Source organism: Octodon degus, unplaced genomic scaffold (genome assembly GCF_000260255.1).
Source record: "Octodon degus isolate 3935 unplaced genomic scaffold, OctDeg1.0 scaffold00038, whole genome shotgun sequence".
NCBI classification, from domain to species: domain Eukaryota; kingdom Metazoa; phylum Chordata; class Mammalia; order Rodentia; family Octodontidae; genus Octodon; species Octodon degus.
The window spans coordinates 7480229-7495380 of NW_004524614.1; the positions used below are offsets into that span (position 1 = coordinate 7480229).

Here is a 15152-nt window from a genome sequence, read left to right on the forward strand (position 1 = left end):
ATCTCGTTCTGGGTAAAACAATTCACTGGCCTTTGCAAAAAAGACAGCTACATACTAAAGGTTAGAGAGATGGAACACCAGTGGGATCTCTTTAAGATCCTTTAGGAGGTTTAAGATATACAAAGCCTTCATCATCCACTGATAGAGCAAAATGAAAAATAAAGGAAATAAAAATGCACATTTGACTCACATGAGACAGTAATAATTTTCCAGAAAGCAGGAGTTCTCAACCACTGTTTAACTGGTAATCAAAGAATTACAATTACCATGTCATTATCCATGAAGAATTCAGAAGAAAACTGAATGTGTGCTAAAATAAATACTGCAATAAAAAATACTGCAAAACTCAAGAAAGTCCACCTACCCAACTGAACTGTTACAGAAACGTTTTATCACAACACTAATGTTCTAAGGATTATCTTTATAAACATTTAGGAAAAATTCCATTACTGTCTGGCAAGAGTATGAAGATAATTTTAGTGGGAATATTTACTCATTTCAAAAGTTGATGAATAAAAAGAAATTTCACTCATTTAAGGTGAATTAATTCAATTATAATAAAATCATGATTGATTTGAAATCTCACAATTTCTTTCTCAGAGGAAAAAGGGCAATTTATAGAATCAAATGAATACTAGAGTTAAGAGTCAGACTTAAGTAATCTGAAAAAAATATAAACAGTTGTGTACAAAAAAATTAAATCTCTTAGGGAAGATACTAAGAGTTTTAAAACATGTCTATAATATATATATATATATATATATATATATATATATATCCAGTTGATTCTATCTAAAATTGAGAATTCAAGATGCCAATGAATACAAATTTTTAACTCTGATCATTAAAGCAAGGAATATCTAATAACCTAAATAGGGTAAATATAATTAATTACAAAGTGTCATGATGCTCTATCGATTAGATACATGCTAGTTTACATTTCCTGGGTCCTTTTTACTGCCTAATTTGTGCTGAACTGAGTAAGTACGTCAGATTTCTATCTTAATCTTACCAGGCCAAGAAGAATTTTTAAATTTTCATATTTCTGTTAAGCAGTGTGTCTGGAAAATTATAAAGATTTCGTTTGTTTTGCACTAGTCACAAAGGGTGGACTTATCTGTTTGAACATATTGAAAGAAAAATGAAAACAAATTTAGAAGTCTATAATGAAGAGCTTCTCATACTATCTTCAAGAAATCATAAAATAGCTAATAGAAAAGACAATGAAGGGAGAACTATTTTAACTCTATGTTATACTCAGTAAGAACTGAATTCTAAAGCTTTAAGTTCCAACTTTATTTCCTCCAAAATTTAACTGTCATTCTTCTCGGAACAACAATTAATGAATTTGACCCAAGCTCAGTTTTGCTGTGAGGGATCAATATGCCTAAGTCCTTTACTCATGTTCACAGAGTAAAGGACTGAAAACAAAGACAAAAGCCAACACATTCAATTAAGAAACAGATTCACCAAATGTGTAAACAAGTTCCTAAAATAGTACACTGCTACATTCCTCAGTCTCCTTGCCTCATGGGTTTGGATGTGCAATACTAACGCATAACTGCACAAAAGGAGAGGGAGACCATCAGAGTCTCAGAAGCTTTTTTGTGTTTTCTGGGATACAGTCTTGCTATGTATCCCAGGCTGGCTTCCAATTTCTTATGTAATGTGAATTGTAGGCATGCAACCGCTGTGCCCAGCCAGATGCTACATAAATCTTTGTCATTTTTCATCTATATTTAGTTTTTCTGTAGTTTTAGGTTTTTCTTCATATTTCTTGTATAAGGGAAAATATTTCCAAAGAAAAATTCCAAACCTGTTTAAAAACAAATTTCAGGAATTTCTTCACATTTTATAAACAAAAATGTCAGAATGAAAGAGCTGACAAAAACTCAGGCAGACCCAAATTCAACCATCCATTTTTCATATTTCTCCAAGTCTGCAGCAGAGACAGATTTAGCAATTTTCTTAAGGGCCAACTCAAAGTCTCCACTGGTAACAGGCATTTGAAGTTCCTCCTTAGAAAGGGCCCGGATCTCTTCTGGACTTAAGCCATTGATACGCCGCCTCATTGCCATTAAAGAAGCATCCCTGAAAATATACCAAAATCAGTCAACAGTAATTTCTGCAGTGTTTCCAACACTCTCGACTGTTACAAAGTTATGGGAAAGCATTCAAAACATGTTTTTATGATACTGCTTGGAATCTGCCTCTTCAGAGACTTGCTGAGGGTTGAGGGGAACTTAACAAAGAATCCAAAACACAACATGAAATGTACAGTTAATGGATCATAAAAATCTAGCTACTGAGCTCAGATAGTAATTAATTTTCTTTTCCTTACCTATGCCTCAAACACCAAGGAGTTTAGGAAACCGAAGCCAGCTCTGAAATACTAAATTGCATACTTGGAAACACACATATGGCTAATGTTAAGATGATTCAAATCATGTATGAGTTTCTCTACAACCTAATTAGAGGGGACAAAGCCAGGAACTCCTCTCTAGAAGAATAATATATCCACATATAGTGTACATGAATTTCCCATATAGACTGTCTAAAAGCAGTAAAGACCTCTCCTGATTCCATTTGCATCTCTACGGGACCTGTTACAAATAAATATGAAGGTCTATAAAACACAGGTGATTCATGCACATGAAACAGCTACTGGAGGGGTCTAGCGAGATAGCTCAGCAGTCTAAAGCACCTGCTTAGGCAAGCTTAGGGACTGCAGGGCAGGCTGAGCTGGCCACAAAAAAAAAAAAAAAAAAAAAAAAAAAAAAAAAAAAAAAAAAAAAAAAAAAAAAAGACAGATAAGAAAAAAAGAAAGAGCTACTAGAAGGCCAAGCTAACCAAACCTTTAGATTCTTAAATGTTTTACCATATTGATATGAGCTTGTTGTATACAACTAACATTAGATGCACATAGGAAAAATATTCATGGGAAAATGAGAAAACATAAGTTGGGCCATTAAAGACAAGCCACTGAAAACAATTTTAGGAAAATAAGTAAAAGAAATATGTCCTCTCTGCTGAGTGATGTGATCTGTCTAAAAATTATGTCACTAAAGTGAAAAAAATTTTTTGAAAGTGTGCTTCCTGCACAGCTTAAGTCCATCAACGTTGTGCATCAGCATATGCACAGATAACACTGACCAATGCCGAACTGTACTACTGTGTACTGAGGCAGGTGGCCCAACACAGAACTACACTAACCAAGGGCTGGTAATGTCATTATTACCAAGTTAGGCAAAACAGTTTCTTAAAAAGCAATGGATCAATAATGTAAGTTTTGTTACAGAACTATGTACCTTAGAGTGATCAATGAAGTTATACAGAAGGAAAAAAAACAGGAAATCGAGTCAAAGAAGTGTGCAGTTAGTTTTAGGTTAAAGACTAAGTACAAGGACTTTAAGATCCAGTCTTCTTGTAATATCTATAACTAATGTCTAAGATCACAGATCATAAAAAAAAAATACCTGCAAACATTAGTTATATCAGCACCAGAGTATCCCTCAATCTTCTCTGCTATGTCTTCCAGTTGAATGTCAGGATCTAATTCTACTTCACGAAGATTGATCTTCAGAAGTTCAGCTCTTCCTTTTGCTGTAAGAAGATTTTTAGTTGTTAGATCAAATTACTTTGCTGAGAAATCAATATGTTAACATTCAGGGCAAGAAAGAGCAATACAAAGATGAGTTAATAATGAGTGCTGCCAATTTACAGTATAACTCATGGAACCACTTAACTTATGTATCTTTGCTGAAATAACGAACAACGGAAACAAAATTCAGTTATCCTTATAGATTGTGAGGATAACGGACTATGAGAACAAAGGAGCAAAGATCCTTTATGAAAATATATTACTGTATTCAAGTATCAAAAATTATATATATATAATGTAATATATAAATATCTTTTTATTTGTTTGGTCACTACGCAGCTTGGGCTCATAGTAATCTTATCTCAGCCTCCTCAGCACTGGGATGGATTACATGTGTACACCACCACGCCCGGTTTCGGTGGCCAGCGCAGCATGCAGTAGCAGGGATTGAACCCAGGTCCTTGCACTTGCTAGGCAGGCACTTAGACCACTGATCTATCTCCCCAGCCCGTAAGTATTAGAAATACTTCTAACAAAAATATTTGGCCTAGGGGTCTGGGGAGATAGCACTTGCCTGGCAAGCGCAGGGTCCTGAGTTCAATCCCCAGTACCACACACACACACACACGCACACACACACACACACACACACACAAATTGGCCTAGTTGTACCGAGTGACAGCTGGAGCGCCAATGTCCTTACCTTAACTCATTTCTCACATATCTGAAGCATGGCAGCAGCCCGATTAGGTCAGCCTAATGAACTCGTTGCCCCTTCAATTAGAGTTTGCTTTTTGACTAACACTTTACACTATATGCTTTAAACTCTAGTTGACTGTAGCTTCCTATCACATTAGGGTCAGAACCCTTTTTAAAAATTGTTCTCTTTGTTGCAAGTTCACTGCTGTGTCCCTTGTCTTTTTATATTTATTAGTACCTTTATTATACCTACTAACCTTTTTTCCCGTTCTGGAACACACCAACATCTTCTTACTTCCATCTCAGTATTTAGGGTGCTTTTGTTTTCTGGATTGTTCTTTCACTTTTCTTTCTTTTTTTTTTTTTTTAAATGTATTTGGTACAGGATCTCACTACACAGCTCGGACTTGTAATGATCCTCCTGTTTCAGCCTCCCCAGTGCTGGGATTACAGGTGTGAGCCACCACACCTGGTCTCGGCCACTGGCTCCGTGAGCCCAGGGGTAGGCCTGGTGCAGCATGTGGTGCTGGGGATTGAACTTGAGTCACTGTGCTTCCCTAAGCAGGTGCTCAGTCTGCTGAGCTATCGTTCCAGCCCTATTCTTTCTCTTTTCTATTTCAGTTTTACCTACACAGTCTTAACCCAGGCCTGTGCCACTCATGTGGACTTCACTTCTGTATGTGTTCACCTGCATCTGTGCCTTTCCAGAATTTTCTCCACTGAAGGGAGTTTGATCTTCTCAGGCTCTCCATAGGTGAGAGGGCGGGGAGAGGCCATGAGTATTTATGGATTATGAAGTGCTGACAATAATTTAGGCTTTACATGTATTAAGTCATTTAGTAGTAATAACAGTCCAATGAGTTGGATTCTGATCTGATCTTTAGTTTACATTTAAGGAAGCTGAAGAGGGTTGAGTACCTTACCCAGCCCAAGGGAACAAGCACGTGAGCCACGAGTCACCCTGACTACATACTGTGTCTACTCCACTGCCTGGTGTGCTCATGAGCAGTTGTGACTGTAACAAGTCGTGTGTGTCACTTCTATCCTTGTTTATTTGAATTTAGAATATGGTACGTGTTAACCTTATTATAGAGCACTGGCAATTCTTTACCCTATTGATACATGCCATTAATTTAGTTTTATAGAGCTTATAAATCTTACTTAGAATCAACAAAATCCCTGATATAACTGACATTAAAAATTAATTGCCCTAAAGACATACTTTCTAAGAAAAAAAAAGGATGTTTCCCACCATGTTTCAGAACCACCAGGCCCTTACTTAGGAGCAGGCTTGTTTCCAAGTTGATCAAATCAGCTGTGTGGAACCTCATTACTGTGGAAGAATCTTGTACATTAAACTTGGTGGCTAGGGTATTAGGTATGACCAAAGGCAAAGCAAGTAATTTACAGAGTGGATTCTAATGCTGGCACTAAACAAATTAAGTGACAGGAGCTCACCTGTACTCACTGCTGAATGAAGCAAACTGAATAGCAATGTACTTTTGTCAAAACTGGGAGTTCTTATGTGGGCATCAGGGGGACAGCAGCCTTCTGTGGGCAAAAACTTCCTCCCTGTCCCTCTTCCCTTTCACAGCTTTGCCATCCACCTGTGAGGAGCACATCTTTAGCTCAGTGTGTGCCAGGTGTCCCCTTGAACCTGCAGGGTGGGTCTGTTGGCTGGGGTCCAGCACACGGGCTGCCCAAGTTGAAGCAGCCCTACGGCTGGAGGTGTTCTAGTGGTGCCTTTTCTTTTTATGTGGTTTCAAAAATGACTTTTGCTTCCCTTTCAGCTATAGTTGTTCTGTGTTGCTTTGCTTTGCCTTGTCTTGGTGGTGTGTTTGTGTGTGTAAAATATAACCTGAATACAAAAACATTTATTAAAATGTTTAGTTTATCCAATAATTGGCCCAGCACAGACCTGTGCAGCCACCTCTAGGAGCAGCAGTGGTGCATCTTTAGAACTCTGGGGCTCCTCAGTGTTCCTTCCTGCCCCCTGCTGGTTACCACTTTTGTTCCTTTTATGGAAATAATTTATAACTGTTTCTTTTAACTTTATCACCTATATTATGCACCCAGTTTTACTTCCTCTTAAATTTTACACAAATGGAAACATACTAATTTTATGTATTTGTATCTTGCTTCTTTTGCTCAGTATGCTTTGGATGTTTATATACATGCTGTCACATAAACATATAATTCATTTTTGTTGCTGTGTGGTGTTCCACTGTATGTTTCCTAAGGTTGCCATAACAGAATATCAAAGACTAAGTGGCCTTGCCAGAAGGAATTAACTTGCTCACAGTTCTGGGGCCTGCAACGTTCAGGACCTCGCAGTCTGTTCCCATCTTCGTCTTTTCTCACAACGACACCGGTCATGCAGGACCAGGGCCCACTCCTAGGACCTCATTTTACCATCTCTTTTGGGGTTCTATCTCAAAATGCAGTAACAGACTTTCTGAAGTACTAGGCCTCAGACTTCCAGTATGCTTAGAATTTGGGGAGAATACACGTTAGCCCACAATAGCCATTTTGTGATTATACTACAATTCATCCATCATATTATTTGATGAATTTTTTTTTCTTTTTCCTGTGGTCATGAGGATTGAACCCACAGCCTTGACACCAAGCAATAACTGAGCTACATCCCCAAAGTAAAAAGTAATATCCTTTAGCAGACAGGATCCTGCTAAATACTAAGTTGCCAGCCAGGACTTCAAGTTGTACGCCTCTCGCCTCAGCCTCCTGAGCAGCACTTTTCATGGTAATGAACAATGCTAACATGAACATCCTTATACATGTGTATGTAATGGTGAAACCATCTCGTTTTCTTTAGGCTAGTATGGACTTTTCATGTTAGAAGTAACTTAGGATAGAAACTTCCTTCCAAAGTATGTCAGAGGTGGCACATCATCCCCTCTAAGGCTAGGTCATTCGACACAATGCAGCTTCGCACTTAAGGAATGATCACAGCTGAGCCCTGAGGGTCCAGGAACAAGATCCCACCACTCTGGGCCACTCAGGCTGGCCGTGGGGACGTGCAGGTGACGTGCTCCAGAAGGACAGCCCATGTTGCCAGGCGGCCATCCCAGACACGGTGGTCTGCTAAGCAGCAAAAGTAACTGACACACTGACTTTTTCTGGTATCATGTTCTGTTTTTTGTTTTTTTTTTTTCACATTTTGATTTTCAATCAAAGTATATTTGTACATTTTTAATATAAATTATACAAAAAATACACAACTTATAATGTGCTTTACTACCTCTTGCCTCCTTCAACTAAAAATTTCTTATTCACAAATGCTTATGCTCATAAAACAATCCTCAATTTTTAAATTTTGGAAAACTTCACTTTTAAAAAAACTTTGAATACTTTTCTTAGTGCATATTTGTAGTGCATGCAGTTTATAATCATCCTGGGGAGTGGGTACATGTACGTGCTACAGTTTGTTTTCTTTTAAATCCTCTTTCTAAAGTCCCTCCTTCTTTCCTCTCTTCTGTAATAGCCCTATCCTAATTTTCATTCTTTCTGATTTTATTAATCTTAGATCATGTTCGGCATGAAATGTTTATATTCACTAAGATTATTAGGTTCTCTACATGGCACATTTCTCTTCTTAGTCCCCTTCCCCTCCTCTCAGCCCAGGCCTAGCTGCCTTGGACACTTCCCTGTTGCAAGACATCCACCTTGTTATCCATCCCTTACTGATCTCTTTACACTGTGCCTCAGTCAAATAAGAGGTATCACATGGCATTTAAGCTTGTGTGTCTGCTTTATTTCACTCAATATTATTCACTCAATAGGTGTATCTATTTTCCTACAAATGTCTCAAATTTGTCTTTTTTATGTAGAGATCCATTGTATATCATTTTTCTTTCTATTAGTTGTTCTCTGAATTTCAAAGGTATCATTTTAGGTCTCTCCTCTTTCCTAATCACTGTTCTATCTCTTCTGGCCCCTTTTATCTCATAGACACTCCAGCCACAGGCACTATGCACCTCTTCATTTTTAGTAACCACACCACTGTTTGAATGTTCTCATGAAAATTCAGCTAACAGGCAACCTTCTTGGGGAGGTCTTCTTACAAGCACATCAGGCCCAAGCATACCATCCTTGGTGTGCATCAAGAGACTATGAGGAGCTCCTATGCTCACGTACCACTGATTCAACTCAGTCATGCCTGGTGCTTGTCTGGTTGTCATGGCAGCGTGCTAACAAGGATGGTACATTACTTATCTTCAAAATTGCCCTAGAAAGGGTTGACCGAAGAGTTCAGCAGATTAAAGCACCTGTACGCAGGCACAGGGGCTGGGGATTCTATCCCCCAGGCCTGCTGTGCAGGCCCCACTCCCAGAGCCAGATGCGACAGCAGCTGAGACTGGGCAAGGTGGTGCACTCCTGTAATCCCAGCTCTTGGGAGGCTGTAAACAGGTGGATCACGAGTCTGATGTAGTAGTGAGACCCTGAACACCTTGTAGACCCTTCCCTAAAAAATAAAAAAAAAAAAAAAAAAAAAGTCCTAGAAATAGCAAAGAGCTACCTGAAGGTTTGCTAATGAATGCAGATGAAAGCAGAAGTCAGAGTAGGGTTTAATAATGGTAAAATATTTGGCAGACTTTGGAGGATAGCTGTTCCACAACCAGCAAGTAACAGCTTTGTAAGAGTGACGCTGGCAAGACAGCGAAACAAAAAGCCCCAGATGCTGACCTCCACTGACAATGGGAGACAATGACAATACTGCATTGTTCAGAAAGTCTTTATGAGAACCTCAGAATCCAGTGAAGAAGTTCCAGCACCCTAGGCAAGCTCAAAGTCTAGGACTACACTTAAAAAGGGTGTGAAAAGCAGTTTCACTTCATCTGAGCTCAGGCTTCCCCAAGCCAACATAGCTCCCTGACATCACAAAGAAATGTCCAGCTCACAGCTGCTGCTCAGGAGGAGAATGGAACGCACACCCGCATCGTGGGGCCACTCGGAACAAAAGAACGCAGCAGCCGTTCCAGCACCAGCAACTTAAGGCACTACATCCAAGAGCTGGTGTGGCTCTGCATGACTGCAGAAGAGTGTCCAGATCTCTGCGGGGAGGGAAAGAAAGAGGGGAACAAGCTTCTAACAGTCTAGCTTTTAGAAGACTATCCAGAGGACTGATTTCAAATAACTAAACTAAAAATCAGAAAGGATCTTAAGATTTGAATAATACCAAACAATGCTGCTTGAACTCACATTTACGGAATATTAAAACAAACATAATAAACACTTGTTTCATTGTAAATGGGACATTCACCAAGATATGGTTCATATATGCTGAACCATAAATATCAATAAAATAAAAATATATCTCAGTAAAATTTAAAAACTAGCATCTTAGAGAATATATTCCTGATTCTAAGTTAGAGTCAGCAATAAGATACATAGACTGTCCCCAAATATTTGGTTATTAAACCAAATAGTTTTTAATAACCCAAGGACCAAATAAAACTTTAACTTACATCAGTATTTTAACTTGATAGCAGAAAAACATGATATAACAAAATTTGTGAGATGAAGCCAAAGCAGTACTTTAAGAGAAACTTCAAGCTTTAAAATGTTGTCAGATTTGTACTAATATTGTTTAGACAAGATATCATGTCTGCATCTTGTCCTCTGAATAACTACTACAAGGACAACAATATACAATGTATTATTATAACTGTCCTACGAACCTGTTTTGAAACTGTTTCATTGCTATTTTATCTTTTTTTCTCATTAAGATAATTTAAAAAAAATGTCAGGCACAGTGGTGCACACCTCTGATACTAGCACTCTGGGAGAACAAAGCAGGAAGATGGTGTGCTCCAGCCCATCCCAGGCAAGTTGGCAACTTAGGAATATCCTGTCTCAAAATTTAAAAGGGACAGGGTTGTGCCTCAGGGATAGAGCACTCATGGGTATCATGAAGAAAACAGGGAAGAAAAAAAGAATGCTTAAAAGTAATGCTCTTTAAGTTTTCAACTTCAGAAAAAAAATTACACTCAAAGTATAAAGGAGACAATAATAAAAATGAGAGAGAAAATAAATGAAATAGGAAATACAAAATTAACAAAGCAAAAATCTGGCTCTATTCAAGACTATTAATATTGATAAATCTCTAGCAAGGATGATCAAGAATAATGAAGATAAATCACCAAAATCAGGAATGAAAAATGAGCCATCACCACATATCCTGCAGACCACAAAAGGGCCTAGCTATGTGGATTTGTACTACATCCAGCTGTCACTTCAGCTGTCACGTCACTTCCCAGAGTTCTCTTCATTGCATAGCTGTGGGTTAATGTAGATTATTCTGTGTGAGATTCAAAAGGTAGAAAGAAATCAATGCAGCAAGTTGGTTCATCTTGTTAGTGTAGGGAAGCAACCTGTCTCCGGTTCTTTTAGGTCTTTCTGTATTTCCTCCAACTTTCTTACTCCTAAGCCAGTTATAAATTTAGACTGCTACTTCAATAGGAAAGGGAAGTAATCACAACTGGGAACTTTAGAAGAATGAGAGCCCAACATGGGTTCCAATCCACACTCCTGGATTCCTGCTTATTCCCACAGGTTATAGTTTGTTCCTATTTCTGCCACTTCATATCATTTCCTGAAAGTTTGCTCTGATTTACTTCAAGTTCTAGAACCAGACATGAAATCAACAGCATCACATTCATTGTCTGACCAGCTTCTACATTTATACTAAGTCAAAATCAAATAAATTGACAACTTAAATGAAATATATCAATTCTTTAAAAGACGCAAATAGGGCCAGCCAAACAGCTCAACGGATTAAAGCACCTGCTTAGGCAGAAGCAGGGGCTGGGAGTTTGATCCCCGGGGCCTGCCATGCCAGATCCGCCCCTGGGGCACACTGAGACAGCAATTGAGACTGTGTGTGGTACAGCACGCCTATAATCCCAGCGCTTGGGAGGCTGTAATCAGGCAGATCACTGAGTCCGACCTATGCAGTGAAACCCTGTACACCGTATCCTAAAATACAAAATAAATAAATAAATAAAGACACAAACAACCAAAGTTTACTCAAAAAAGTAACATTTGAATAGAAAGACCTGTATCTATTTTTAAAAAAATTAATGTACAGAAGTGTAGGTCCAGAATATATAGCAAAATATATCAACAAAATTGCCAAAGTAACTTAATCAAAAAGAAAAAAGCGTTTCAACAAATTGTGCTATAACTAGATACATATACGAAATATAAAACTCAACCCCTACACTACACTACACACACACACACACACACACAATTTCAGGTGAATAAGATCTAAATATAGTTTCTAAAATGTACTACAAGGAAAAACATTGCAGCTTCAGGGTAAATGAAGATTTCTGAAAACATTAAATGCACAGCACAACAACAATCATAAACAAACAAGAAAACTAAATTTCACCAAAAGCTTCTCAAAAGATGTCATGGAAGGACATTAAAATAAGTACATGTTAACAATACATGAACCAACTCCCCATGATAAATATAACCACTATGTACTGCCAACATGCACTAATAAAAATGCAAATTTTTTTATCTCATAAAGAAAATTTAAAAAAAAAACTGAAACACAAACTATAAACTAGAAGAAAATATTCACAAGGCACATATCTGATAAATAACTTATTATATAAAGTTATCAAAACAGTAAATAATTCAGTTAAAAACTGGGGCAAACAATCACATGAAATGTCAAGTCATAAAAAAAATACAAATTGAAACCTTAACAGCATTTACACTAACTAGAATGAATAAAGATAACACCACACTAGATGCTGACAAGGGTGTGGGAGTATTGGAATTCTCATTCACTGATCCTAAGAGTGCAAAATGGTATAACCTTTCTGGAAAACAGCTTGAGTTTTTTCTTAAGTTAAAAACATAACTACCATATGATTCATCTATTTTATTCTTATTACCCAAAAGAATTTAAAACATTCATGCATAAAAAAGATTTGTATAGGAAGATTTATAGCTTACTGTAATAGCCAAAATCTAGAAGCAACTCAAGTGCCTATCAACCAAATAAGCTAAGATATAATCATATTAAGAACAGTGATACATGTAATCACATGAATAAAACTCAAAAATATTAAATTAGATGAAAATAATTGATACATAGACTATATATTTTTATTATTCCATTCATATGAAGTTTAAGAAGCAGCAAAACTAACATACAGTGATTTTAAAAAAATCAGGTAAACAGAATGTCTGATGCAAATCTTAATTACCTAGTAGGGACACAGAAATTTTCTGTGGTGACACAAATGCTTTACATCTTGAATAAAATACTGACTAAATTGGAGGGTATATTTATCAAAACTCATGAATTATATACCTGATATATACATTTTACTATATATAAATAAAAAATTCACTTAAGAAAATTTAAATATTCATTAACTAATACTTTTTTTTTGAGATAGGGTCTTGCTAGGCAGTTCAGGGCTGACCTTGTACTCACTTTTGTAGCCCCCAGCTGGTCTCAAAATGGCAGTGATCCTCCTGTCTCAACCTCCCAAGTGCTGGGATTACAGGCATGCGCCACCAAGCCCAGGGTTCAGGGCTGGCACAGCATGCAGTACCAAGGACCAAACTCAGGACCTTGTGCTTGCCAGGCAGGTGCTTATGCCTCTGAGCTATCTCCCCAGCCCTGAAATCTTTTTTTTTTTTTTTTTTTTTTTATTTTAGTACAGGGTCTAAAGGGTCTCACTACACAGATCGGACTCGTAGTGATCCACCTGTGTTCAGCCTCCCAGGAGCTGGGATGACAGGTGCACGCCAGCACACCCAGTCTCAAAAGCCGTCTCAGCACGTCCTGTGGGTGGGGCTGGCACAGCGGGCCAGGGCACTGCGTCTGCCTAAGCAGGTGCTTTAATCCACTGAGCTACTTGGCTGGCCAAAATCACATTTTCAAAGCACCATATTTTGAAAGTGACTGCAAGAGAACTTTATTTTTAAGCACTTAAATAAGGTTTAATGAAGACTGTTCAAGTTTAAAAGTAAAACCTTAAGTGCTACTGAATTTATTAATGCAAATGTAAAAATTTCTCTGAAATGTAAGAAACCTCAACAGAAGTTTCAGTAGACTACTCTGGTCTCCATTTCTGGGAGGCAATTACAAGGTCTCTCGGAGCAGGAGGCAGGGAGACAAGGAATTTAGCAGGCTGGGTTGGGGGTGGAGCCTGTACGGGCTTTCTGGGGTGGTCACAGGGGATGACTTGGGGAAGCCTTGGCATGTGCGGCAGAACGAACGAGAGCACTGAGGCTACCCAGGAGGAGGATGAGGAGGTCACCTAGGTGCAGCATACTGCTGGGTGTGGATCCCCCACCAAGCTGCACGCTGGATGATGGACCTCTGCCCCGCGCAGGCCTATCAGTTTCCATCTACAAATTGGTTCTGTGATGTCATACACTTCTTGGAGCAGACTGACAACAGAATAAACATTTAGGTAAATAGAAAAAGGTAGCAGGAAACAATGGAAAACAGAATATAACAGAAGGAAGGTATCATACCTGTTGGGAGAGGTATGTATATTCTTTTTTCTAATCTCCTCCTCAGAGCTTCATCAATGTCCCAAGGGAAATTAGTAGCAGCCAATACCATAACCATTTTGGAAGGATCATCATTTTCTAAAGCTCCTCCAACCCCTAGATAAGTGAGAAAGAAAGGCCTCTCAGTGTTATTACAGCCCTTTATTCTTTCATTGAACCAACCACTTCTAAATGTTAACTACAGTGCTGGCAGGAGGATAAATGATAAAAACTCAGTGGTTTTTCTAACCTTTATACGGCAGCAAAACCAAACGCATTAACAGCTAACTACAAAGAAAGCAAAACAGTTTTTAACATAATCTAGTGCACAATTTTAAGCCAAATAAAAAAAAAATTATGTAAGAAAATGAATGCCTGTTTCTTCTATCAGAAGTTAGGCTTTGTTTCCTTTTTTAACCATGAATTTCCTTAAAACTTAGTCCTGAGTCTTAATTTATTTCTCAAGAAAAAGACCTGAAAACTCACATTTACTTAGTAATACACACAAAGCCATGATTTTGAAAAACAGGATACACTGCCATTATTTTGTTGTTCAAACATTTAAGCGACTTGTAAAAAAAGTAAAATAAAATCAAGAAAATATATTTAAGAATGAACTTCACAGGGCTGGCAAGATAGCTCAGGGGACTCAGTGCCTGCTTCGGCAAGCACAGGAACTGGGGCTCCATTCCCAGCACCATACGTCCCACCAGCCCTATCTCCAGGTGTGGCATGGTGTCGCACACCTATAATCCCAGCGCTGGAGAGGCAGAAAACAGGAGGATCACTATGAGTCTGAGCTGCATTGTGAGCTGCTGTACCAAATACATACAAAAAAGGGGGGGGGACCAAATAGCTCAGCAGATTAAAGTGCCTGCAGGCAGGTTCAGGGGCCTGGGGTTTGATCTCCAGGACTGCTGTACCAGCCCTGCCCCCAGGGCATGCTGAGACAGCGACTGAGACTGGGCATGGTGGCACACTAGCATCCCAGCTCTTGGGAGGCTGTAAACAGGCAGATCACTATGAGTCCCATCTAGTAGTGAGACCCTGAACACCTTGCAGACACTTCCCTAAAACGTAAAAAAGAAAAAAAAGAACTTCATGAAGATTCTGTTTCCTTTTAAGGCCAAACTGTTTGTATGCACAGTGCCTACTTTTTCAGAACTAAAATTTCACAAATTTTGCAAAATTCCAGGTCACACACACACACACACACTGAACTAGGTTATATATGTGTATATATATATATATATATATATATATGTGTGTGTGTATATATATACACACACACATATATACA

The 15152-nt window shown here is 38.4% G+C and overlaps 1 protein-coding gene across 3 annotated transcripts in view; it reads right to left on the reverse strand.

The window, feature by feature from the left end:
- Nucleotides 1–1829: 1829 nt before the first annotated feature.
- Katnal1 (katanin catalytic subunit A1 like 1) overlaps nucleotides 1830–15152 on the reverse strand; it is a 119063-nt gene continuing 105740 nt past the window's right edge. For all 3 annotated transcript variants that reach the window (XM_023715088.1, XM_023715090.1, XM_023715089.1), the window contains exons 9-11: nucleotides 13835–13969; nucleotides 3477–3603; nucleotides 1830–2091 (exon numbers count right to left, since the gene is read on the reverse strand). In XM_023715088.1, the coding sequence (XP_023570856.1) occupies nucleotides 1893–2091; nucleotides 3477–3603; nucleotides 13835–13969 (461 nt within the window). In that variant the 3' untranslated portion in view covers nucleotides 1830–1892. The remainder of the gene's footprint in view (nucleotides 2092–3476; nucleotides 3604–13834; nucleotides 13970–15152) is intronic.